This window comes from Hippocampus zosterae, chromosome 6 (assembly GCF_025434085.1).
Source record: "Hippocampus zosterae strain Florida chromosome 6, ASM2543408v3, whole genome shotgun sequence".
NCBI classification, from domain to species: Eukaryota; Metazoa; Chordata; class Actinopteri; order Syngnathiformes; family Syngnathidae; genus Hippocampus; species Hippocampus zosterae.
The window spans coordinates 24,642,053-24,666,509 of NC_067456.1; the positions used below are offsets into that span (position 1 = coordinate 24,642,053).

The 24,457-nt window shown below is 45.2% G+C and overlaps 1 protein-coding gene across 1 annotated transcript in view; it reads right to left on the reverse strand.

Annotated features, from left to right (window-relative positions):
* The window catches only part of fkbp15b (FKBP prolyl isomerase family member 15b), a 37,827-nt gene that overhangs the window by 12,909 nt on the left and 461 nt on the right, over positions 1-24,457 (reverse strand). The window contains exons 2-19 of the mRNA XM_052068204.1: positions 22,762-22,865; positions 22,603-22,675; positions 22,364-22,433; positions 22,174-22,248; positions 20,937-21,035; positions 19,907-20,056; positions 19,747-19,815; positions 8,791-8,934; positions 8,440-8,582; positions 8,325-8,373; positions 8,141-8,248; positions 5,609-5,693; positions 5,212-5,318; positions 5,005-5,071; positions 4,798-4,907; positions 4,619-4,717; positions 2,335-2,429; positions 2,150-2,252 (exon numbers count right to left, since the gene is read on the reverse strand). Coding sequence (XP_051924164.1) covers positions 2,150-2,252; positions 2,335-2,429; positions 4,619-4,717; positions 4,798-4,907; positions 5,005-5,071; positions 5,212-5,318; positions 5,609-5,693; positions 8,141-8,248; positions 8,325-8,373; positions 8,440-8,582; positions 8,791-8,934; positions 19,747-19,815; positions 19,907-20,056; positions 20,937-21,035; positions 22,174-22,248; positions 22,364-22,433; positions 22,603-22,675; positions 22,762-22,865 — 1,750 coding nt within the window. The remainder of the gene's footprint in view (positions 1-2,149; positions 2,253-2,334; positions 2,430-4,618; positions 4,718-4,797; positions 4,908-5,004; positions 5,072-5,211; positions 5,319-5,608; positions 5,694-8,140; positions 8,249-8,324; positions 8,374-8,439; positions 8,583-8,790; positions 8,935-19,746; positions 19,816-19,906; positions 20,057-20,936; positions 21,036-22,173; positions 22,249-22,363; positions 22,434-22,602; positions 22,676-22,761; positions 22,866-24,457) is intronic.

A 24,457-nucleotide genomic window follows, 5' to 3' on the forward strand; every position in this document is an offset into this window, starting at 1 on the left:
AGAGAGGGACATTTGGAAATAACATATCTTGAAAGAAACTTGATTAATGGCAATTTCAAGTGTGTTTGGTAACACCGCACTATGGGAGGATGAAAGAGAGCCGCCCCGACCCACAAACGTGTTCATACCTACACCCTTGTACCAAACTCCAAACAAAACTGAGGAGCCATTGACGTCTAATTTTTTTAGTGTATGTACCGGTATTTATTTATTTTATTTTACATTACCTTAATTTCCGGACTACAAAACAGACTTGATTAAAAACCACAACAGCTAGATTTAGCCAAAAAAATAATTTCTACATTCAGCAGCCACTTTGTCAAGGCGGCATGATTGAATGATTTGAAAATTACCCATGTACCAGTTAGTTATTTCACCACTCAGTTACTCTGCATCCATGAACACCATGTTGTTAATTATTGAATTAATATACCGTAAATTCTGGGCTATAGACCGCACCTGATTAAGAGCCGTATGCTCAGATTTATGAAGAAAAATCAATTTTGTAATTATATGCGCCGCACCGTACTATAAACCGCTGGCCAATGAGTAGGCGGGGGTTCGCTTCTGCGTCCCTGCCGCCGTGGAGCGCCTCCGGGTGAGGCCACTGACGTGGTCCCCCGTTGAACCCCCGCAGGAAAAAAAAAACGCAAAATGACTTAAGGTTAAAATAATCTCCATATTTTTATGAACATGATAAATGCATTTGCACAACGAAATTACGCTGAAACACAATCAGAGGCCAGACAAAGAGAGATCTTGATGCGCATTTGCGTAACTACGAGGAGAAATACTGCAGCCCACTAGGCTTTAAATCGAATAATGCAAATCATATAAATGGGAAAAGATGTATGAAATTATTTCTATAGTCAGCCGCTTAAAAATGATCATCGTTGGCAGATTTTGGCCCGATGCTGCGCGGCCCAAAACACAGGTAAAATGTGTTCTCTCGTGGCCGCTTGTTTTCAGTATGACGGGGAGTCACCTTTTTTTATTTACAGTCCGAATGAGAGGCAAATCAAATGTCAGAGGGTCTTCGTCCATATTTATTATTTCATTTGGGCTGATTGAATTCTCTGCTATCTTTGTTAGTGTGAATGTGCGAAACGAAGCAAGTTTGTCCTCGTAACTGGGAGGGAGCTGCTGACACAACTTTGTGCATGCCCTAATAGACAGGCTTTTCCATTTCATGAATCTATAACACCACGACGGCCCACCTTTAAAACCTTTGGTTGTCTTTTTACACTGGCTCAGTTCTTCTTGCCGGAGCCTCCACCTTCGCACCATCGACTCGTCTATGCCAACATTACGGGCAGCAGCTTGATTTCCTTCTTTAACTGCCAGAGTGATCGCTTTTAGTTTAAAATATGCATCATATGCTTTTCGCCTGGTATTCGCCATGCTGATCAGGGTCAGAAGAAAGACTGAAATAAGGAAGTTGTGATTATCGGTAATCACACAATTTCATTGGACCCCTGTGTACGACTCATTCATTTTATTGGTCGACTGTTGCCGCGTAACACATTTTTCCCCCACTACGGCAAAAAGAGCGGAAGTTGTGATTGGTCATACAATCTCATTGGACCTCAGTGAAAGACTCATTCATTTTATTGGTCCACGTTTTTCCCGCGATGGAAAACAAAAATTAAAAAGCCGCTTCGTATTACACGCCGCAGTGTTGAAAGTGTGGAAAAAAAAGTAGCGGCTCGTAATCCGAATTTTATTGTAGTCATGAATGGACTGTGTGTTTGGCCTGTATTTCTTTAAACAATTGCATATTTTACCTTCTATTGTCATTTAAAAGGAAATGTTTGTTTTAACATGAAAGACATTCTATTATTTTCCTTGACCCCCAAAACGTACATGCTGACACCAAATTTGACATTACTGCGACAACAGAAGCAAAAATAAGGGCCTCTCAAGCATGGTTGGGGCAATTTTTTCCCCAAAATGTGGGCAATTTAGGTATAAAATGTGATCTCATAAATTTATCTCAATGGCCGTTAGGTAATTCCATGCCAAATTGGACTTTTGCATCCTACCTTGAAGTCATAAGATTAAAAAAATGGTGTGTGTCTAAGCTATAACTAATGTAAACAAAGCTATATTTTGGGTCCATTCCAATTTGGCAGTGATTAGCCACACTGACCTTGTCTTGTTCAGCCTGCAGTAGTTTTGCCCGACTCCGCTCACTTGAAGACTGGAGAGAGTCATTTCTTCTTTCCAAAAGTGTGTTATTCTGTTCCATATACCTACACAAGATATATAACGAAGCATGATATCTGCCCTATGGACAGGAATGGTTGAGACAATTAAAAAAATATTCAGGCTCACCTTTGGCTTTGGTTGAATAGTTCACTTATCTTGTGGTTTTGCTCTTCAATACGAGAACCTTTCTCGAAGATGTCCTTCTTTAAACATTCATTTTCCTACAAATAAGAAAAGGAGATTATGCAGTGGATGTAAAAAAGTTACAGACCACTGTTCAAATGCTATATAGATCCATCCATCCACTCTCTATTGCTGGGGGCAAGATCTTAAGCAAGAAAGCCAAGACAACAAGGTGTTATGAGGCCAGCCAAGAGACATGGTATCTCCAGCATGTCTGGGCCGTCTGTTCCTGTGGCCACTTGCCGGTGGGACATGCCTGTAACACCTCACCAGGGAGGCATCCTAACCAGATGCCTGAGCCACCATCTGGCTCCTCTTAAAGTGGAGGAGAAGTGGCTTTATTCTGAGTCCCTCCCAGATGACTGAGCTTCTCACCTTATCTCTAAGGGAGAGTCTGGACACCCTGTGGAGGAAACTCCTTTTGGCCACTTGTATCCAGGATTCAGTTCTTTCGATAACGACCCACAGCGAGTGACCACAGGTGAGGTTAGGAAGGTAGATCGACCGGTAACTCGAGAGCTTCTTTGTTTGTTCATTCTTCACTACAATAGACCGATACAATGTCTGCATCACAGCAGATGCTGCACCGACCCACCTGTCAATCTCCTGCTCCATCCTATCCTCCCTTGTAAACAAGACCCAAATAAACTTAAACCCCTCCACTTGGGGCAAGATCTCATCCCAAACCAGAGAGGGCACTCCACCCTTCTCCGACTGAGGACCATTGTTTAAGATTTGGAAGTGCTGATTTTCATCCAAACTGTTACGTTTGGCTGCAAATCACTCCAGTGAGAGTTGGTGATCCCAGCTAGAAGAAGCCATCAGCATCACATCATCTGCAAAAAGCAGAGATGCAATACTAAGGCCACCAATCCAGACCCCGTCAATGCCTCGCCTGCGCCTAGAAATTCTGTCCATTAAAGGTTATGAGCAGAATCTGTGACAAAGGCGTAGGCCAATCCCCACTGGAAACGAATCCAACTTACTGCCTGTGATGCGAACCAAACTCTGACATCACTGATATAGGAGCCAGGATCGAACCCTGCACCTCTGCACTTTGAGGCCAGTGTGCTAACCAGCCGACCACCGTGCCGCCCGGATTCCAAAATCCTTAAATTGAATGGCAAAGAGAATATGCATATTTCCTTTTTTTAATAAATAAATGAATTATTCATAGTTAAATTGGAATGGCATTTTCGTATTTTTTTGTTAAACGATATTTGCTTTTAACCATACATTTATTTTCTTGTTATTGTTGATATTATTTATTCATATTAAAAGTCCATTTGAAAAAGAGAAGACCTTTTTTTTCAATTATTTATTATATTTGTCTTACTGTTTATTCTGCATGTTATATGTATGTTGTAATACATATACTGTATACGTTATATTGCTCCATGTACAGCACTTGGTATGCAGCGATGGCTGTTTGAAAGTGCTTTATAAATACAGTTGACTTGACTTAAATTATACGTAAATTTGATTTTGATGAACATTTCATGAAAACCCTGGAAGGCAATTTTATTTTGAATGCCCAGCACCCCCCGCGACCCTAATGAGGATCAAGCGGCTCGGAAGATGAATGAGTGAATGTATTAAACCAACATATTTCCAGGCTGTCCGTGGTAGAGCAGCTGAGAATGGTGGTTGCAGCCAGGCTCCCTTGAGGTACAGAGACTACAACAGAGGACAGGCCATTATTGCCACCTGAAGTCCTTGAACATATTAAAAAAGACACTGAATATGGACATGGCTATGCGTGACATGTTCAACAGTATCTCTAAACTGTGGGACATGATGTCCAATTCAGATTTTTTGTTGAAGGGGATCTTCTCATGTTCTCGTTCACATTACAAAAACAAATGTAAGCTCAGCAATCAGATATGGGATGCAACTCGCAACAGGACATGTAAACCAATCAGCTCCGAGCTGCTCCTCGTGAACTGGGTGTAAAAGGACATACTGATCCACGGTTACTACCAGGCTCTCAGGATTTTGAACTCTGTCCCCTAACCACCTACAGCTCCATCTACCAGGCTGAAAAGGAGCTAGGGTTATAACTGGCCTTCATGAGGAAACTGTCATTCAGATGTGGCCTGTGCTGAAAATTATTTTGACTACCCTGATCAAGAGCACTTGACATCATGAACAAAGCAATCATTCCAAATTTTCCATTCGCAAGGGTGACAGTCTCTTGAGATGGTGGTAAAATTACGTTGGCATATACCTGGATGATTCTTTGGACGTTTTGCATGATCATGGAGGACTCCATCGATATACCAGACAGGCCCAAGGGGAAAATTCCCTGCCTTTGAAGGTCATCTATCTAATAAATAAAATAACATAAGTATAAAGTAGGGCCAGTTTGTGTTAAAGCTATACTCGGCATATCCTTGGATTTTGTACCTTTGATGCGAGTTGATCGACCTTATCTGCTACTTTTCCCACAGCTAACTGGATCTCTGTGTTTTGCTGTCGCGTCTCAATCATCAAGAAGGAAGTCACGTCATTCGAGCCTGAAGAACACAGTTTTGTCACTTAAAACATACAAACATGGGAAACATGAAAGTATGTTTCTGATATTTTAGTCTTTCCCGTGGTTTCTTATCTTACCAATGCAAGGGATACGTGTAGGATAAACTTGGCTCACAGACTGGAGCTGATTCATAGGAACAGAAGTCTGTGGGTAGGCGTAAAACTTTAGCAACAACGACATAACAACAATAATAATAATGATAATAATTAACAAGAGCAACTTTTATTTCCTCTCATAACCTTCAGTATTTCCAAAAATATGGACAAAGTAGGAGGAAAGCTCACCTGAAAAGTGTGATGATTACTAAGCAAACCAGGCTGTGCAGCAATATTGGTACAGTTGGGAAGTACCTGTACATTAGTAGGAAGAGCAGGGTAGGGATGTGGAAGTACTGAAGAGAAACAATAGAACAAAACATAACACAAATTGGCCAAAATACATGTCACAGGAAAAATGTTTTTTTTAAACTACCGTTTGTTTCCGCATTATAAGGTGCTTCGGAGTATAAGGCGCACCTTCAATGAATAGCCAATTTAAAAATTGTTTTCACATACTGTATAGGGTGGACAGCATTATAAGGCACATAGAAAAGAAGCTACAATAGTGGCTGCAGTTGCATTATGCATCCACTTGATGCAGCTACACTAAAGGGAATAAAATACAATCAAGCTTTAGTTATACCATGTGCTTGAACTGGGGCAGCAGAAGTGATCTGCACAGGAGATGGTGCCAAAGGCAGATTCTTGACTCTACCAGTGGTGGTATCCTACACAAAATAAGATGGTGTCATTTAACTGAAAATACTACTGTATGTAATCTAGGGCTACATGATTATGGGCAAAATGATAATTATGATTACTCCGATCAATAATGTAATCACGGTTATTAATCGTAATTACTCAAGTTATGGAAAACAGTATATCTATTGTGCAACTTTATGTAAACAGGTTTCAGTGCAAAACTTGAACTAATCAATGACAAAATGAACTCAAGCATTTCCAATTTACCAAGGGATAACTGAAAAAAATCTATTGCTGAGTGCAAACACAAAGTGCAGTTCGGTGGAACAAATACAGTTTATACATAAACAACAATACCATTGGGTTTCAAGTGTTCATTTGAAAATTCCCATTAATGCAGTGGACCCCCCCTACTTACGTGGGATAAAAACTGGTCAGGGCAATGAACAGCAAAAATGTGCGTAGAAATTAAGGCTCACTGATCTGAGATGGAATTTAAAATAATATATTTTTAATTCCCAAAATTCTTCAAAAAATAATGATAAACATTCTAAATCACCCAAAATGTTCCAACATATTTTTTAAAAATATTGAAAGAAATTGAAAATAATCCACTGATATGCAAATCCGCAGGTGCCGAACCTCAAGTATGTGGGGGTCCACTTTATAGTCAATTATCAAGGGCAGGTACAACTGTTGTTCTGCTTGGCCAGAGGTCAGTCATGGTAAGTGGCAGAGCCAGGAATTTTCATCTTGATAGCGGTCAGTTTGGTGGGTGGTAGTATCTCACTGGCTTCAACACGGATATAGAGTTTTCGTCTATATGTGAAAGCTTCTGTGCATTTGATGGGCTGTACAGTACTTTGTAACCTCGCCACATCACTTAACGTTAATTCATATTTTGAATTGTCACAAAATCAGTAGCTGAGATTCACCACTCGTGAAATGTTATGGCAGAACCCCACTCGATGAAAGAGGCTTGCAGAGTTCCTTTGATTCCCCTCCCCCCACCCCACATCTCCCCCCCGCCGACCCTATCCTGTTCGTCACCTGTTCTAATGGAAAAGCAAAGGAGGCGGTGTGGTATGATGTGGTGCACGTGCGAGCAGAGTGGTTTGCTGTGGGGCTGTTTGGGACCAATGGAAAAGCGGCATTCGTCCCCCGGCTAGCCTGGTGTGTTTTTACAGAAACATTCATAGTAGTCATACTGCAACTTTGCAAAGTGTAGAAGTATTTTGCTTCCATTTTGAAATACACTAAACATTTACAGCTACACAAGTTAAGGGGTGCTGTATCACCTTCAATTTAAGACGAACCATCATTTATAAACATGTCGGGAATGCTGATACAAGCTGCCAAGTTGAATCAATGTTGAATGTACTCTCATCTTAAATGGTCTTTATTTAGTTTGTAAATACCTTAAAGAATACGCTGTGATGATTCGATTAGTCAACTAATTGCAACTGCTATCAGTGACTAGTCGACTGGCAAAATAATCGTTTGTAGCAGACTTATAAGAGATATGTTATTGCATAGCCTACACCAGGGGTGGCCTACCAGGGATGCCGCCCCCCCCCACCCCCCACCCCGAGCCCGCGAGCCGCATGCGGCTCTTTGCCTGGTTCAATGCAGCTCCCAGGTTTTCACACGACAAGCGTCGAAAACGCCTCGGCAGTGGCGATGCCATTCAAACAAAGGCACTAAATACACAGAACGTATTAGGTCAGCTTATCATCAATCCCGTTACTTGATTGAGATAGAGGGCAACCAATCGGATAACTGCATCATTGCTCATGCGCAAACAATGGTGCTAAGCCAGTCAGCGAATTACCTCTGATTTTAAGGCAGGGGTGCCCAGTATGTGGATCGCAATCGACCGGGAGCCAGCGAACTGGTCCCAAGTCGACTGCAAGGGGTGGGAGGAGGAAATGCGTGGGAAAAATGTTTTTTTGTTTGTGTCTTTAGCTTTTGTTCATTTTCGGCCCTTTCCGACTGTTGCTCATCGTGCATATGTGCGCGAGTGCACGGGAGGGCACCGGCGTGTGTGTGTGTGTGTGTGTGTGTGCGCGCATGCGCGATCGGGTCGATCGTGGGAACTTGGTCGCTTCAAAATCGATCTTTGGGCAAAAAAGTGTGTGTGTGTTGTGTGTGCACACGTGCGTGTGCGTGTGCGTGTGCGTGTGTGCCCTAGGAAGGGTATGATGTGGCTCTTTGCAGTAACGCAGTCAAAAAATTGGCTCTAGTCTCTGACTGGTTGGCCACCCATGGCCTACACAGACTGGGTAGGTGATCAATATTAAGCTATGTTATTCACGGAAAATCCATAAAACTTGCCAGGGAATGCAGAAAATGAAAGCTCAATTGGAAATGTGTTTGTCCATGCGTGTTTGTATGCATGCTGATCTTCCTGCCACCCCCTTGCCATGCCAGGTAAACCTGTCGAGAACTGCTATTGGTAACACTTGACACTCACCTCCAATTCAGAGTCACTAGATTCAGGCTGGCATGTTAGAAAGGGCAACATGGGTTGGCCCATCTTTGCCATACGAGAGATCAGCTTGGCTTTTGTGGGATCTGTAGTCTGGATTTGGACAAAGAATTAACGTTCATTCATAAATTGAAACAGCTGCAGAAACTAGTCATCTAGCATGACCTACTGTGAGTTGTTCACTGAGGGAATTTGACTTTGCGTGCTGAGGTGTCTCCCTAGTGGCAAAAAAAGCAAACTGTAAAAAAGCTTGATGGAAAATCGCATTACAGTTTTTGCCTCACCCTGGTGTGCCTGAGTCCAGTGCAGCTGTTTGTACTGGTGGCTCTGTTGCCAGATTCTCAACACTCGGAGCAGGGGAGAGAGTACCAGAATCTCTTGAACTGGCACAAGACTGATCTGAGCCACATTCCTTGGAAATTTTCACCTGCACCACATAAGTCTAACTGAAAAAAATGACCCGTTTGCAAGAAAAACAATCGAGAGATCATTGCTACTGCTGTGATGGTAATCATTTAATGTCCATATCTCAAACCAAAGTTACTGCTTCTTGATGATCGGTCAAACTTATTATGTGGCAGAATACTGTCTAAGCAAATTTAGGTAGATTAGGAGCAAAATACATAGGTGCTCACCCGTCTGATTGCTGCTTCAAAAATTAGAGTGCTGTTAGCTGGGACACGGTCAGGGAGACCTTGTGATCCATAAGCAAGATTCGGTGGGACAACAATGAGACGACAGCCAGCCTTCTTCATCCCGAGCACCCCCTTCTCCCATCCCTGCTCACACAACAAGAGTATAAACAGATTAAGTGTTTAGAAAAAAACAAAAACAATAAAACAACAGGAAAAAATATTATTTAGACACATGCTGCACTCATTAGCCCTTCCTCAATATGAAGTATGCAGAGTACAGTCTTGTGAATTTGTCAAGTAGTCTTTTAAGAATATACTGTATGCAAGAAAGTTTTTCCTAAATCTCTTCGTAAATTGGAAAGGCTGTACTCCTCCCATCAAAGCCTCCCCCGCTGACCGCCCTGACTTTTTCAGTTGGTCGACGAGCACAAACTTTTTAAAAACTGTAAAGCATGACCATTTTTAATGACTGATAGTTGTCTCGGTTGGCTATTGTATGACGTAAGATATGCTGGAAAGATTGACAGGGACTGACGATATATTTCCAAAATATTTTACTGGAACAAGAACTTTGCAAAAAAAAAAAAATAATCAGTTATTTTATACACCTTATATACACCTTTTATGAATGTGTTATTTTACACCATTTTATACACCAAGAAGACAAAATAAGGAAGGTTACCACAGCTCCAGTCACATACAATACAATACATGCCAATTTATATAGCGCTTTCACAACAGCGGCAGCTGTAACAAAGCGCTTAACAAAGCAGTTAACATAAAGTAAAATGAGATTAGCTGTCCATCATGTCTGATGATGACACTTGCTCCAAGGGAAGGGAGGATGGGTTGGGTGGGGGGTGGGGGGGTCAGCGACTCTGTCGCTGGTGCCACTTCTCGTGGGCATAGAGACCGATCCTTGAGCCGCAGACTCGACCACAGATGGAGAAAGGGAAACCGGATACCAGGGGGGTATCAGCTGCCCGCTGATGTCGTTGAATGTGTTTCTCGGTTCGTCTGCCTTGGTTAATTTGGTGTAATTGAGAGATTGCAGTGGCACAAGTGATCTGCCAGGTTGGTCTGTTGATTGCAAGTGTTTCAAGCTGCGTGGGGTTGACGTTGGCTCGCTTTAGGAGGTCCCTGCTATAGTCCTTGAGGCGTCGCTTTTGCCCCCCGGCAGAACGCTTTGCACCTCTCAGTTGGCCATAGAGGACCTGGCGGGGCAGGCGATTGTCTGGCATTCGAATGGTGTGTCCGATCCACCGAAGATGTTTCTTCGCCACGGCCGCTTCCATGTAGATGGAATTGGTGCTATTAAGGATGTCTGTTTCGGGAATTCGATCTTCCCAGGACAGGCCGAGGATCTTTTGCAAGCAGCGGATGTGGAAGGCTTCCAAGGTAGTAATGTGCCGGCGATATGGAGTCCATGACTCTGACCCATAGAGCAGAGTGGAGAGACGTACTGCATTGTACACAGCAATCTTGGTACGGGTCTTCAGGTTTCGGTTTTCAAAGACGCTGCTGCGTAGGCGACCAAAGGATGATGATGCTTTATTAATACGGGTGTGGACTTCAGTGTCAAGGGAACAGTTTGAAGATAAAGTGGAGCCAAGGTAGGTGAAATGGTCCACTACGTTTAGTGGAGTGCCATTAATGTGAAAGGTGGGGGATGTGGAAGTTGGGGTAGTCAGTTGGAACATGACCTCAGTTTTTTTAATGTTAATCTGAAGACCAAAGGATTGGTACAGATTGGAAATGGTGTCCAGGGCGTGCTGCATAGAGTTTGAACTGTGAGCTAGTATAGTGCCAGTCATCAGCATACTGAAGCTCACAGATCTGACAGATTTTTGTCTTTGTGTGAGCCTGGAGCCGTCTGATGTTGAAGAGGCTTCCGTCTAGGCGGTACTCCATATGGACACCGTCTTCATGTCCCATGCCACGGTGGAAGAGGCACGTAGTGGCAGAAAGGAGGATGTTAAAAAGCACTGGAGCCAAGACACAACTCTGCTTCACCCCAACTTTCACCTTGAAGAGCTCTGACTGGAGTCCTCCAATGAGCACTCTGGCTTGCATCCCATCATGCAGCTGCTGGAGGATGCTGAGAAACTTGGGTGGCACCCCAAGTTTGGAGAGGTGTTTCCAGAGCAACTCACGGTTGATGGTGTCAAAGGCTTAGCTAAGATCGATGAAGGCTATGTACAGGTCCTTGTGATGTTCTCTGCTTTTCTCCATTAGCTGTCTTAAAACAAAGATCATGTCAATGGTGGATCTAGTCTTCCGGTAGCCACACTGAGTTTCTGGAAGCACACTTTCTGAGATGTGCTTGACTAAGGGTGTGGAAAATAATCGATATTAATCGATACATCGATGCGCACGTCCGCGATCCGAGTGCATCGGCTCATTCAGTGGGTACGACGCGATTGACGGGTGAAATCGCGATTCATCACGATGCATTGATGGGTATCGGTGAAATCGCGATTCATCACGATGCATTGATGGGTATCGGTAAAATCCGATTCAATCGCCGTTTTATTCATGTTAAACGTCACATATCTGCCATTTCTTAGGCGCAATGAATGCACCATCATTGCTTTGCGTTTTGTGTTGAATACGGACGGTAGCCGTGCGTCACATACAGTCCAGTACACAACGAGCGAAACATAATGGAAGTTAGCGCACGCAGCAGCAAGGAAACTACTATATTTAATGCAGCCGCAACATTCAAATCTTATGTTTGGAAATACTACGGCTTCAAAAAGAAAGACGGAAAGCTTGATAAAACCTCCGTAATTTGCAAGGAATGTCGCACTAAGAAGCCATACAACGGCAGCACCACAAATATGCAGACCCACTTAAACCGATGGCACCAGATCACCGACAAGTTTCCCTCCCGCTTCCCCGCCCAGTTCCTCGTCGGACACCGGAGAAACTCTTGGTAAACCAGGTCAGGATCAGAAAAAAATCGCCTCTTATTTTGGGAGTCCCCTTGCAACTCACTGTGACCGCGCAATGGCTATAACTAAGGCCACTGCTTATTTCATATGCAAAGACCTCCAGCCTTAGCGTGGTGGACAACGAGGGTTTCAGACAGCTCGTGCACGTTTTGGAACCCAGGTATAAAATACCAGACAGGTCTGTGTTCACTTACAAAAACATATTCCCGATGTGTACAACAAAGTGAGAAGTGAGATTACTGTGTCGCTGAACAGTGCGCAAAGAGTTGCACTTACACTGGATGGGTGGACATCTTGCGCTAGAGATTCATATACATATATATATTATTATATTTCATATAAGACACTCAGTGAGAATAGTCTGTGTTTACACTATAGCAACAGCTGCGAGTCTCAGGTGCCAAATTGTTTACATTTTCTTTGCACAAAACCCAATTGTGAAAGGGCTTAAATAAGTTGTTTTACAAGTTCTACTCTTTATAAGGAATAAAGTGGTATCCTTTTTGTAATACCATACTGAATTCCATCTTTTTAAAAGCTTTTTTTCTTTGCTTATTTGCATCATGTTTAATTGCACAATATCGCAACAAATTGCATTGTATCGTATCGGATCGCATTGATTTGAACTTAATGTGTATCGCATCGTATCGCCAGAAAATTCCATGTATCGTTTAAGTATCGCATCGCTGGTAGTGGATCGTGATGTGTATCGAATCGTCCTCAGTGCTGAGATTCACATCCCTATGCTTGACCAGCCTGCTGAGCATGATTTTGGCCAAGATCTTTCCTGCGGTGGAGAGGAGAGAGATTCCTTTGCTATTCCCATAGGCTGCTCTGTCCCCTTTCTGCTTATAAATAACAACAATATTAGCATCCTTCCAATCCTGCGGGACGGTTCCATGTTCCCAGATGTTTTGAATCAGGAGGTGCAGTCGGCGCGTGGGGAGATAACCTCCGTGTTTGAAAACCTCTGCAGGGATGCCATCAGGACCAGAGCTTTTGTTGTTCTTTAGGCCCGCAATGGCTTGCTGGGTTTCAGAATAGGATGGTGGGGTGACGAGGCTCATGATTGTTGGCAGGTCTGGAAGATTGTCCAGAATGTGTGGGTTGACAGGGTTGCTATGGTTGAGAAGATTTTCAAAGTGGTTTGCCCAACGGGCAAGGATCTCATGGTGGTCCTTGAGGAGTGCAGAGCCATCAGCTGATCGGACTGGAGCAATTGCCCGCTTCTTGGGACCATACAGTGCTTTGATGGCATTGTAGAAGCCCTGGGTGTTGTTACAGTCTGCCAGGTTTTGGATCTCATTTGCCTTCTGCACCCACCAGGTGTCCTCCATGATACGGAGTGCTCTCTGGGTCACTGTTCTAACTGCAGAAAAGGTGGCTTTACGGGTGAGAGATGTAGGGCAGGACAGGAGAGCTTTATGGGCCTCATGCTTTGCTTTCAGAAGTGTATGTATCTCGGTTGAGTTGCAGTCAAACCAATCCTGGTGGCGCCTCCTTGACTGGCCAAGCACCTCCAAAGCTGTGCTCTGGATAGCCTGGTGCAGAGCTGGCCAGTCACCTGATTCCTCCGGGATCTTGTCAAGGTTTTCAGCAAGCAGTCGCCGGAGGTTGGCTCTGGTGGTGGGGTTGTTCAATGCTGCACAGTTGAGCCTTTTGTTGGGAGTTGTCCTTGGATGATGGGGTTGAATGCTCATGAGGAGTTTGGATCTGACCATGAGATGGTCAGTCCAACACTCAGCTCCGCGCATGACACGGATGATGAGGACATCCCGTATGTCCTTTTGACGGACAATCACATAGTCCAGGCACTTTGCGCATCTCCATGACCCCTAGAGCCATGTCGGCAGGAGTCCCGCCCTCCTGGCAGGGTCACCCAAGCCGAACAGGTCGAAGGGTAGAGGCCAGACAAAGAGTGATCCCAAACCGGCACCTGGGGGCAGGCATAGGCGGAGTCCAACAGACCGGACTACCGGCAGCCCCCTGCAACTCTTGCCAGGAGAAGGTCGTCATGGGTACCCTCATGCCACCGGAAACCACCTGGCAGGAGTGAAGATGGTGGGAGTGAGGACTGTGCACCCACACCCTCATAAATACTGTTGACTTGACTTAATCCGAACCTCTGCGCAAGCTTCTTGCCCCAACCCCACACCCAATCCCCCACCCTGCATCCCCCTAATCCCCCAAAGTCCTGTGGCGATGTGGAATGGCGGTGGGCATAGGCCAAGGATGTGGCTGGGAGTGCCTAGCCAAACCATGCACACAGGCGGCAATGGAGTGATGGTCGTTGACACTGCGGGATGGAGCAGCGCATCTCTTCGGCAGCTTCCATTGTGACTGAGCAGCTCCACACTGCTCACCCCTGTGATGGGGAGGGACCTAGAAAAATGGTCTAAAAATTGTCTGCTCTCCACACTCCGAACGGTAAACCGCAATCGTCGGAGTATCCCCCTTGCGGTCGAAAGGATAATAAACGAAATAGAAAAAATTTATGCATAGCTTAGTGGAACGTCCTGTAGCAACCACAAATGCCCTCTGAGAACTCTGACATTTGAATTTCGCGCCGTGAGACTGATCAGCCAATCGGCGGCCCCCGCTGCCGCTCGCTACCAACCAATCACAGCCCCCGGGCGGGCTGGACGTTTGTTTACACTAACGTCCGCTTTGCTGGTATATAAATGATCGTATGTTTGCTAAAATAAAGCAGTGTACCACCGCTCTTCGAGTACTTCACTTCGCCGGGCCGTCGCTCCTTACAACTGGTGACCCGTCGCCGTTCTCAACACGCAACCTTCGAGACTCAAGATGTCGACAACTCCACCGCTTTCCAACGGCCTGCTCCCGACCCGGTCGGAACCGCAGACGCCGTCCGACAACAACCTCACAATCCACGCCGTCTCGGTGAAACTGCCGCCTTTCAGCACTCAGGAACCCGTTTCCTGGTTTCGCCGGGCTGAAGTACAATTCCGCCTCCGGAAAGTCACAGATCCGAGAACAAAAGGGGAAAAGGGGTCTTAGAAGCCATCCCCGACGGCGTTTTCCAGCACGTTTCGGCATGGTTGGACCAGCAAGACGACGAAATCACGTACGACTCGTTGAAAGATCACCTGCTGAAAGAGTATACTCTTACCGTCAGCGCCCGCGCCAAAGGACTGCTCGCCATGCCCAGTCAGGAGCTAGGCGACCGCACAGCTCTCAGTTTGTGGAACGAGATGCAGTCACTCGCCCGACTACCCGGCGCCGATCCGTCTACTGGCCAGCCTCGCAAAGTCGACCCCATGCGCGAACTATGGCTACAGTCCATCCCATCCTCAGTTCGCGCCGCCCTCCACGACACCAATACACTGTCAATGTCAGCACTAGTCGCCAAAGCCGATGACCTGATTACCGCGACCAGAGCCGCCGAGAAATCGACGCCGGTCGCCACCGCCTGCAGCGCACTAGCCCCGCCCAATGTGGATGCAGACATCAATGCCGTACGCCACCGTCCAGGCCCACCGCATGATCGCCGTCAAGCTCCGCCCCAGAACAAGTGGTCCCGCGGCTACATGCTACCGTCTGGTATTTGCAGCTACCATAACAAGTTCGGCAGAGACGCGAGAAACTGCCTCCCGAACTGCAAGTTCTCAAAAAACGCGACGGCCACCCGCCGACAGTAACGCCGGCGGTGTGGCGCCCTTATCACAGTTACGTTTGCACAATCGCCAACCCAAACCAGGGGTTCTACGTCACCGATGCCATCTCCAATCGCGAATTCCTGGTCGACACCGGAGCATGCCGCTCCATCTACCCCGCCACAGACCAAAACCGACACAACCAGCCATGCCAAGTCAAACTCGTGGCCGCCAATGGTACGCCCATCGCCACGTATGGATGCCGCCGCATCCACATCAAGATCGCCAACCGCCCATACGCCTGGGACTTCATTATCGCTGACGTGAGGACACCACTGCTCGGAGCCGATTTCCTCGGGCACCATAACCTACTGGTCGATGTCGGCAACCGAAGAATGCTGAATCTCCAATCGTTCCAGTCCACCGACCTCGTCGCCCGGGTCCAAGAAAACGTCAACGCCTGTGCAATCACAACCAACGACCCATACGAGCACCTACTAACCGAGTACGCCGACGTCTTCAAACCCGAACTTCACCAGACACCGGGGAAAGCAGCGAAACACGGAATCTTCCACCATATCGAGACAAAAGGACCACCCGTCTATTCCAAGTTCCGACGCCTCTCGCCCGACAAACTCAAGGCCGCCAAACAAGCTTTCGCCGAAATGGAAAGGATGGGACTCTGCAAGAAAGCATCCAGTCCATGGGCATCACCGCTGCACATGGTAAAAAAGACTGACGGTGCATGGCGGCCGTGTGGAGACTACCGCCTGCTGAATGTGAAGACGGAACCGGATCACTATCCCCTACCCAACATCGCGGACATCACCAACGAGTTGGACGGCGCCAGATACTTCACGAAACTGGACCTCTTGAAAGGTTATTTTCAAGTTCCCGTCCACGAGCCCGACGTCCCCAAAACAGCGATCATCACGCCGTTCGGCTCCTACGTCTTCTACTACTCAACGTTCGGTCTTCGCAACTCCGGCGCCACCTTTCAACGCCTCATGGACAGCATCCTCGGCGAACTGTCGTACTGTGTATGTTACGTCGACGACATACTCATCCATTCGAAGACGAAGGCAGAACATCACGACCACGTCCGAAACGTCCTCCAACTGCTCCGCGACAACGGCTTGGTAGTACGACGAGACAAGTGCGTTTTCGGCGCGTCGAAAGTAGAATTCCTTGGTTACGAAATCAACGTTTCCGGAGTCCGCCCCCTGCCCGCTAAAGTCAACGCCATCCACAAGTTCCCTACGCCAAAAACGATCAAGACTCTCCAAGAGTTCACTGGGATGGTGAACTATTACCATCGTTTCCTGCCTCGCCTCGCCCACGTCATGGCCCCGCTATACGGTGCGCTCAGCGGCAACCCGAAACACCTGAAATGGACCCCCGCCCAGAGCAAATCGTTCGAAGCTACAAAAGCCGCCCTCGCCAAGGCCGCGACATTCACATTCCCGAAGCCGGCGGCTCCGCTTCAACTGACGACCGACGCAAGTAACGTTGCTGTAGGAGGTGTGGTGGAGCAGGTCATCAACGGTATCCCGCAGCCTCTGGGATTCTTCAGTCAGAAGTTACGCCAACCTGAAACCCGATACAGTACGTTCGACCGCGAACTTCTCGCCGTATACCTGGCTGTGCGACATTTCCGCCACCTGCTGGGAGGAACGCCGTTCAAGATCCGTGCCGACCACCGCCCCCTCGTACACGCCTTCACCAAAGCTGGGGACCCGTGGTCCGCCCGTCAGCAGCGTCATCTCTCCGCCATCGCAGAATTCGGATGCGAGATAGAGTACGTCCCTGGTGAAAAGAATCCAGTAGCCGACGCCCTGTCACGAGTGGAAATCGACGCCGTCCATCTTGGCGTCGACTACGGAGCCATCGCCGACGCCCAAGTGGCTGATCAGAAAGGCACCGGTGACTATCGTCAGTCCGTCACAGGCCTGAGATGGGAAGACGTACCGTTTGGCGACGACAGACGCACCTTACTCTGCGATGTGAGCAGGCAACGCCCTCGGCCACTCATACCGAAAACGCTCCAACGTCAAATGTTCGATATCATCCATGGTTTATCACACCCGTCTGGAAGATCAACCGCCAAACTGATGACCGAGAAGTTTGTATGGCATGGAATCAACAAAGACGTACGAGCCTGGGCTCGCAACTGCCTCCAATGCCAAGCCAGTAAGATCGGCCAACATACAGAATCCGGTATCGGCCAGTTTCCACCACCCCGACGTCGCTTCGGCCATCTTCACGTCGACATAGTTGGACCGCTGCCACCTTCAGACGGCTACCAGTATCTCCTCACGTCCACCGAGCGGTCGACTCGATGGCCTGAGGCGATCCCAATGAAAGGAGCCACTGCACAAGACTGCGCCGCCGCCCTTCTCCAAGGCTGGGTCAGCAGATTCGGAGTTCCTGACGATATCACCTCCGACCGAGGTTCTTCATTCACGTCACAGCTCTGGACCGCCCTTGGTCAGCTCATGGGAACGACTGTGCATCATACGACTGCTTTCAACCCCGCCGCCAACGGAATGGCCGAGCGCACTCACCGCACGTTGAAGGCAGCGCTCATGGCCCGCTGCACCGGACCAGACTGGAGTGCCCAATTGCCCTGGGTACTTCTCGGAATGCGGACGACTCCGAAAGAAGGTCTCGGTGTCTCCTCAGCCGAGATGGTATTCGGTGAAACCATCGCCGTTCCCGGGGAGTTCTTCCCGTCCAGCCAAGACGCCGCCGACTCCACGGCCTATCTCGCCGATCAATGACGCACGGTCGGAAGGTACCGACCCGTACTCCAGACCTACCGAGACCAGCGCAGCAGACGAGTACCGAAGTCACTGTTAACCTGTACTCACATTTTCGTAAGGAACGACGCCCACCGCAGCTCTCAGCGAGACCAGAATACATGGAGAGGACTCCCTGACAGAAGTTGGTGCAGGGTATACCTTTTTCTGGAAAGGAGTCCCCGAAGGCACTCGTCGAAACCATGGAGTTGGCTTTGCTGTGAAGTCCCAACTGTTGAAGCGCATCCCAGAATCCCCCACCGGCATCAATGAAAGACTGATGACATGGCGCATTCCCTGGCAAAGGGACGCTTCGCCACACTCATCAGTGCCTATGCACCAACTCTGAATGCCGAGCACAATATTAAGGAGGATTTCTACAGAGCTCTGGACACCATCCTGCAGCAAACACCGGCTACGGACAAGCTCATAGTCATGGGAGATTTCAATGCTAGGGTGGGCACGGAACACCTGGTATGGAGCAAAGTTATTGGCCAGCATGGAGTGGGAAAAATGAACAACAACGGCCATCGGCTCCTCTCCCTCTGTGCAGAACATCAGTTGGTCATCACTAACACCATTTTGTGTTATTGTGAAGAACAGGTTTAAGACCACCTGGCAGCACCCCCGCTCCAAACACTGGCATCTCCTGGACTATGTGATTGTTCGTCAAAGGGAAAGTAAAATAATAAACACAACACATAACACAAAATACGGTCAGTCGTGCAGTCCTAACCACTTTTCTGTCACACGCTTTGTGTTTGAAGCAGTTTGAGATGAAAGATGACAGAATCAAAGTGTCCTTTAACCAGTGGATCAGAGACGTCATGCTCAAAATGTGCACACGTCGGCTACAAGCTAAGTTTCAAAGTCAACAAGATGCTGTAGCATCCATTGGCGAAAAAAAGAGATTGGTTCACTTCTCCTGTCCCATGTAAATCCGCCATCCAAGCGGCGACTCTCGGTTCCAAATACGCATCGGCGCTCTGCGCCGACGCTCCTCTCTCCTCATTCTCAACTTCAGCAGCAGCATATGGCTTAATATGGGCCGAGTTGTGGTAGCCCTGCCAGAACCGGCACTGGCCCTGACTTAAAACAATACTTAGTGAAATGTATAATTACCGGTATATTCTGTATGTTGGCCTGCCGGTGGAAAACGCAGCCACATCTCTTCTCCCCATTATAAAGATATAGTGATTTAAAACAATACTAAGTTTAATTTACAGTATACACATTGTAAAGTGTCCTTGGTTGTTTTGAAAGGCACTTATAAATAAAATGTATTATTATTATTATTATTAATACAGGTAGGCCAATTGTGGATGAAACGGTGAAGTGTGTGAACCCGGGGCCCAAAACGTCACTGAATAAGGGTGATGGGATGTTTACAGAAGGTGGAAAAAGAGTGAATATGACTGACTAAACTAAGTGGATAAAACTCAAAATATTGAATAATAGATATTAAAAGAGCAGGAACATGATCATCATGACATTTGTTCAAACAAAATTATCTAGCGCCTCGAAAATTCACTTGGTGCTCAGTTAACTATAACTGCAAAACCTAAAGAAAACAAATTTTCATCTTACTTGAATTACTTTTCCAGCTCCAATTTTCAGCCGTAACAACTTGTCTTTATTTTGGTTGGAGTCGAACATCTGAAATGAAATAAAACTTAATTGTTCACAATTGTTTTCCCACTCCCACCAGAACTGAACAAAAAATATATGTTTGGCTTCAATTCCAAACCTGTCCAATAGTGTGGTTCTGCAAGAGCCAGCCTCTGTATGCCACCTCTAAAGAGTCTCCATGTTGTACTGCCTGGCCTTCCCCGGGACTTAGATCCTGAGTCAGCACCGCATCGAAAACTTTGCAGCTGTTTGCCTTTGCCAAACACACCTAATGGAAAAAAAATTATCCAGACCGTGAGCAAAAGTTAATATACATATACATATATGTACACATATACATACACATGCACACACACACACAAAAACAGACAAAAAAAAACACGGTGGAAGACTTTTTTAATGGAGGATTTGTAGTTCTACTTCCCTTTTTCCCCTCCTTAGTGTTAATGAGCAATAACTGTTATGCATTTTAATTATGATAGTGTGTTTGCACTTATTTCGATACTGATTTCTATTTATTTTAACCACACACTGGTTTAAAAAAAAAGATTACAGTTTTGGAGCAGAAACGGATCAATGCCATTTATATTCAACTAGCTGGTTCGCCGCCCTCCGGGCGGCTCATCAGCTAGTTTCTGCGGAAGGCTGGTAAGGTGGGCCTTCGGCCCACAAAAGTGTTGTTGCTTGATTCAACTTTTTGTTCATCTTCATTGCTTATCGCGAAAATAAAGAGATGTTTAGCTCTACTAAATAACTAACAATTTCATTGCAATGCTTGTGGGTAGACAACATTTTTTCGCTAAGATGCCCGCGCGATCGTAGTGAGCCACTGCCTGAGCGGCGCAGTGGCGGCGCGCAGCGGCGCGCAGCGGCGCGGTGAAGTAGGTACGTTTTGAAAAGGGACAGACGGAAGGACAGACCGCGTGCGGGATGACGCGCAATATATATATACCGGTAGATGGGAAAAATTACGGTACCTAAATTCTAGAATGTTTCAGGTTCCAAACAGAGGTTCTAATATATTTAAACTGAAATCACCAAAAAAAATGTCAAAATAAAAAAGTGATTCGAATTCGCAAAGTCCTGAGAATGTTTTTTTAAGATGATTCTTGATTTATTTTTTGAGCTTGTGACTTTTTGTTCCTTACCTCTTTACAGAAGTCAGATGATGATTTCTCTGATTCAAACATGAGGGACCAATTCTGCCTTTGGTCATCATAAAATGTGCAGTAATTGTTGGACTGTACCTGCAGAAAAACAAAAAATGTGAAATATTAAGTTGTTTAGTGTACATAAGATGCATCACGTTTTATGATGTGATGCGTTTTATTTCAGTGTGAAAGCAAAGAGATTCAAACATGTATACATATGTTCGGAAACAAGAAAGAACGAGAGAGAGAGAAATTTTTTTGAATATTTGGCACCACCGTTGCTGGTAATTGTGGTGCATAGATCAGTGGTCCAGAGGCTACTTCACACATGATGTGATCAGTTCCCCATCTTCAACTGTGGTTTTGGACAAATACTTTAGGCACGTGTCTTTTTTTATCAGCTTCTTCATTAACTTAGTTTGAGTGCCCTCCCTTCTAGATAGAGCATTTTGACCTATCTTTGAAGGCCCACAGTATAATGTGTATTATGGCTACATGGAACCAACCAAAAGAAAGATCAGATTTTATTATTTTCTTAGGTAAATATTTATTTCTAGTGTATGTAATCCTTGATTATTGAGTAATCTGCAGTAGAATATAGTCAAGTTTAACTGAAAGTCTGTTTCGGGGAAAAAAAAAATAATTAAAAACAGTGTATCTATCTATCTCTCTCACTCCCTGAGAGAGAGAGAGAGAGAGAGAGAGAGAGAGAGAGAGAGAGAGAGAGAGAGAGAGAGAGAGAGAGAGAGAGAGAGAGAGAGATTCTTAATCTTGTTACAGGTACCGAACCCAATCAGTTCATATGGACGTTCACCAAAACCCTTAATTAATGGAAAATAATATGATTTTTTTTTTTACAAATTCAAGACATTAAAAAGGCATTTATTGAAAACAAAAAAAATAAACGTCTTAAGTTATTTAATTGTGCACAAAATGAACCAGCCAGTGATGGCCAAGTGGGTGGTTAACAACCACTGATATAGACGCACACGCATGCATGCACACATGCACACATGCACAATGTTTATACACTAATATTTTTGCTCAAAACAAAAACAGGACTTTTCTTTTTTAAAAGAGAATGGGATTTTGATTGTTTGATCTGTCTACAATATTAACATCTGACAGAAATATATTGACACTGTGCTACGTACATTTGCGAAACGTGCTTTACCGCTCAGTGAGATGCGGTCTTTTGTTAATTAAGTTTGCCAATCAACGTCCCAAAGCTCACCGTAAAAATGAAGTCAATGTGGATCTTGGCAGAAGTAACTGGCTTCTGCTGGCTCAAGTACAGGAGCAACTTGTACTACACAAAAATAGAGACATAATTAAGAAAAATGGCAGATCAGCACAATCATCACAACACCCATCCAATGGTTCTAATTCATATGTACTACAATATTCCAAAGCGCAGTCCCTACCTCTTTATTCGTGTGGTTGCCCAGTATGGCTGCCCCCAGCTTTCCCTGCTTCACGTACTGTCCCTTTATACTGTGTAAGGGGCATATCAATTATTTTAAATCGTTCTTCTTCATATCATTCCCGCAGACAATATATGAGCATTTAGACAAAGTGCATATGGTAGAACAATGTGTAAAATACAATTTAATGAAAACAAACTGGTCTTCGTTTCTTTAAACATTAAAATTTGGGTACTTACTATCGAAAGGCGTGGACAGCGACGGCAAATAAGACTTCAAGGGGACCAGATGATGGTGCTGCTGTTTGGATGCCTAAAATTGCAAAACAAGATGTAGCAAAACATTGAGCAGTCACATCAAGTTATAGTCACTTCATTAATTAGTTTGAATAGTCTCACCTGGATTTGAGCTTTTTCTAGGCTGTTTTGGTGCTGTATAATGAAAGGAATCATTCCCTTGACTGGTTTCTTCGTCAACCCCAAACAGAGAAGCCAACTTGGCACTACAAGAAGAGCAAATGTCAAGTCAAAATAAATTTGTTTAGCCTCATTTAAATAATTTAAAATATTGGTTTAGGTTTATTTGACGATCAGGGCTGGACTGGCGCAGAAAAAAAAGAAAAATCAATCAAAGAAAATGACATCCCTGTTTCTTTATATTTTTTAATTTCTTGGTGATACTCAACTCAACATTAGTATTTCATAACACAAAAATAGCTACTGTGGTAAAATTAAATAAATCATAAAAACTTTACTTTTAGAAATCCGTGACTCAAATGGGGGGTGATAAGCATCTTTTTTTGTTTACAACTGTTTGTCAACCAAGATGGCATTAGCTGCCAACACAACCACCGTCGGTAATTAGCCTGACTGCCGAAGTGTAAACTTTTTTGGACGGAGGACGAGCGCTCCTCGTCTTGTCTGTTGGAAGCAAAGTGAAGTCACTCCCTCCCACATACGAACACGGTGAAATCTCACGAGACAAGCGGCACATCACATTGGGCTGGTATTTGTGGGTTACACACGTGAGACAGGATGGGCATGTTTCTGTCAGTTGTTCGTGAAATGGGTGTCTACAGGTACTTAACCAGGTTGGGGGTGATTAAAGGGACAGACAAAAACCCACTTCCATCCTTGCTTAGTCCGTCCTTTTCAACAACACAAAAAAATCTAACCCTCCATCCCCAAAATGAGCGATCGTTCCATCCCAGTGGACAGAATGCCAAACTCTGTTATAATGCATTAGCAAAAAAAGTCGTGTCACACAAATAACTAATTTAATTAATAATGTACAATTACTTAATGATTATGAATTAATAATTTGTGAATATTGACTAATGATTAACTATTGAAGAAGGAATATCCTGAACTAATTTTTGCAAGGCGTTAGCCAAAGTCCGTTTACTGTTAGAAATCCATGCCTCAAATAGAGGTGCATAAGCATCTTGGTGGACGAGCACAGAGAGACAGAACACAGCCAGCATTCTTAACCGGCTGGATTGATAGTTAATGAAATAGCCGTCTGTCCGGATTGACTGTACACTAGATGACAGTGTTGCTATAAAAATACTGTTGAGATGAAAAGGGATCTGTAATGGAAACTCAGTGAGTAGCACGAACTGGTGTTGTACTGTTAATACTGTACAGTTTTTGGCTACACTCCGATTTTGTTATTTTGCCCACTTCTGTCCTTAATTGTTCCGTACTTTTTCAAAAACTTCTCATCCTCCTTCATGTCCAAGTTAAATCAGAGATCATCTGAATCACATTAATATCGCCATTAAAAACGAATAAGGTTCATGGTCATGCAAGTGTTGTGTCTTGACAACAGTGTCGACCTGAGTTGAGGATTCGACCGGTCCATGACGAAAAGTGGAAGTGGAAAACTATTCTATTTAGAATATGATATATCTTCAATCATACAGTTACTTGAGCTTGTGAATATGTTTAATATACAATTTATGAATTTGAATATACTGTATGTTTCACAAATCGCGGATGAACTTCAAACTCACACTCCTCCACATGTTCATATCGCACATCACACACACTCCACACATCTGGAATATAATGTTATTTCGGGAAACCTCGGTTA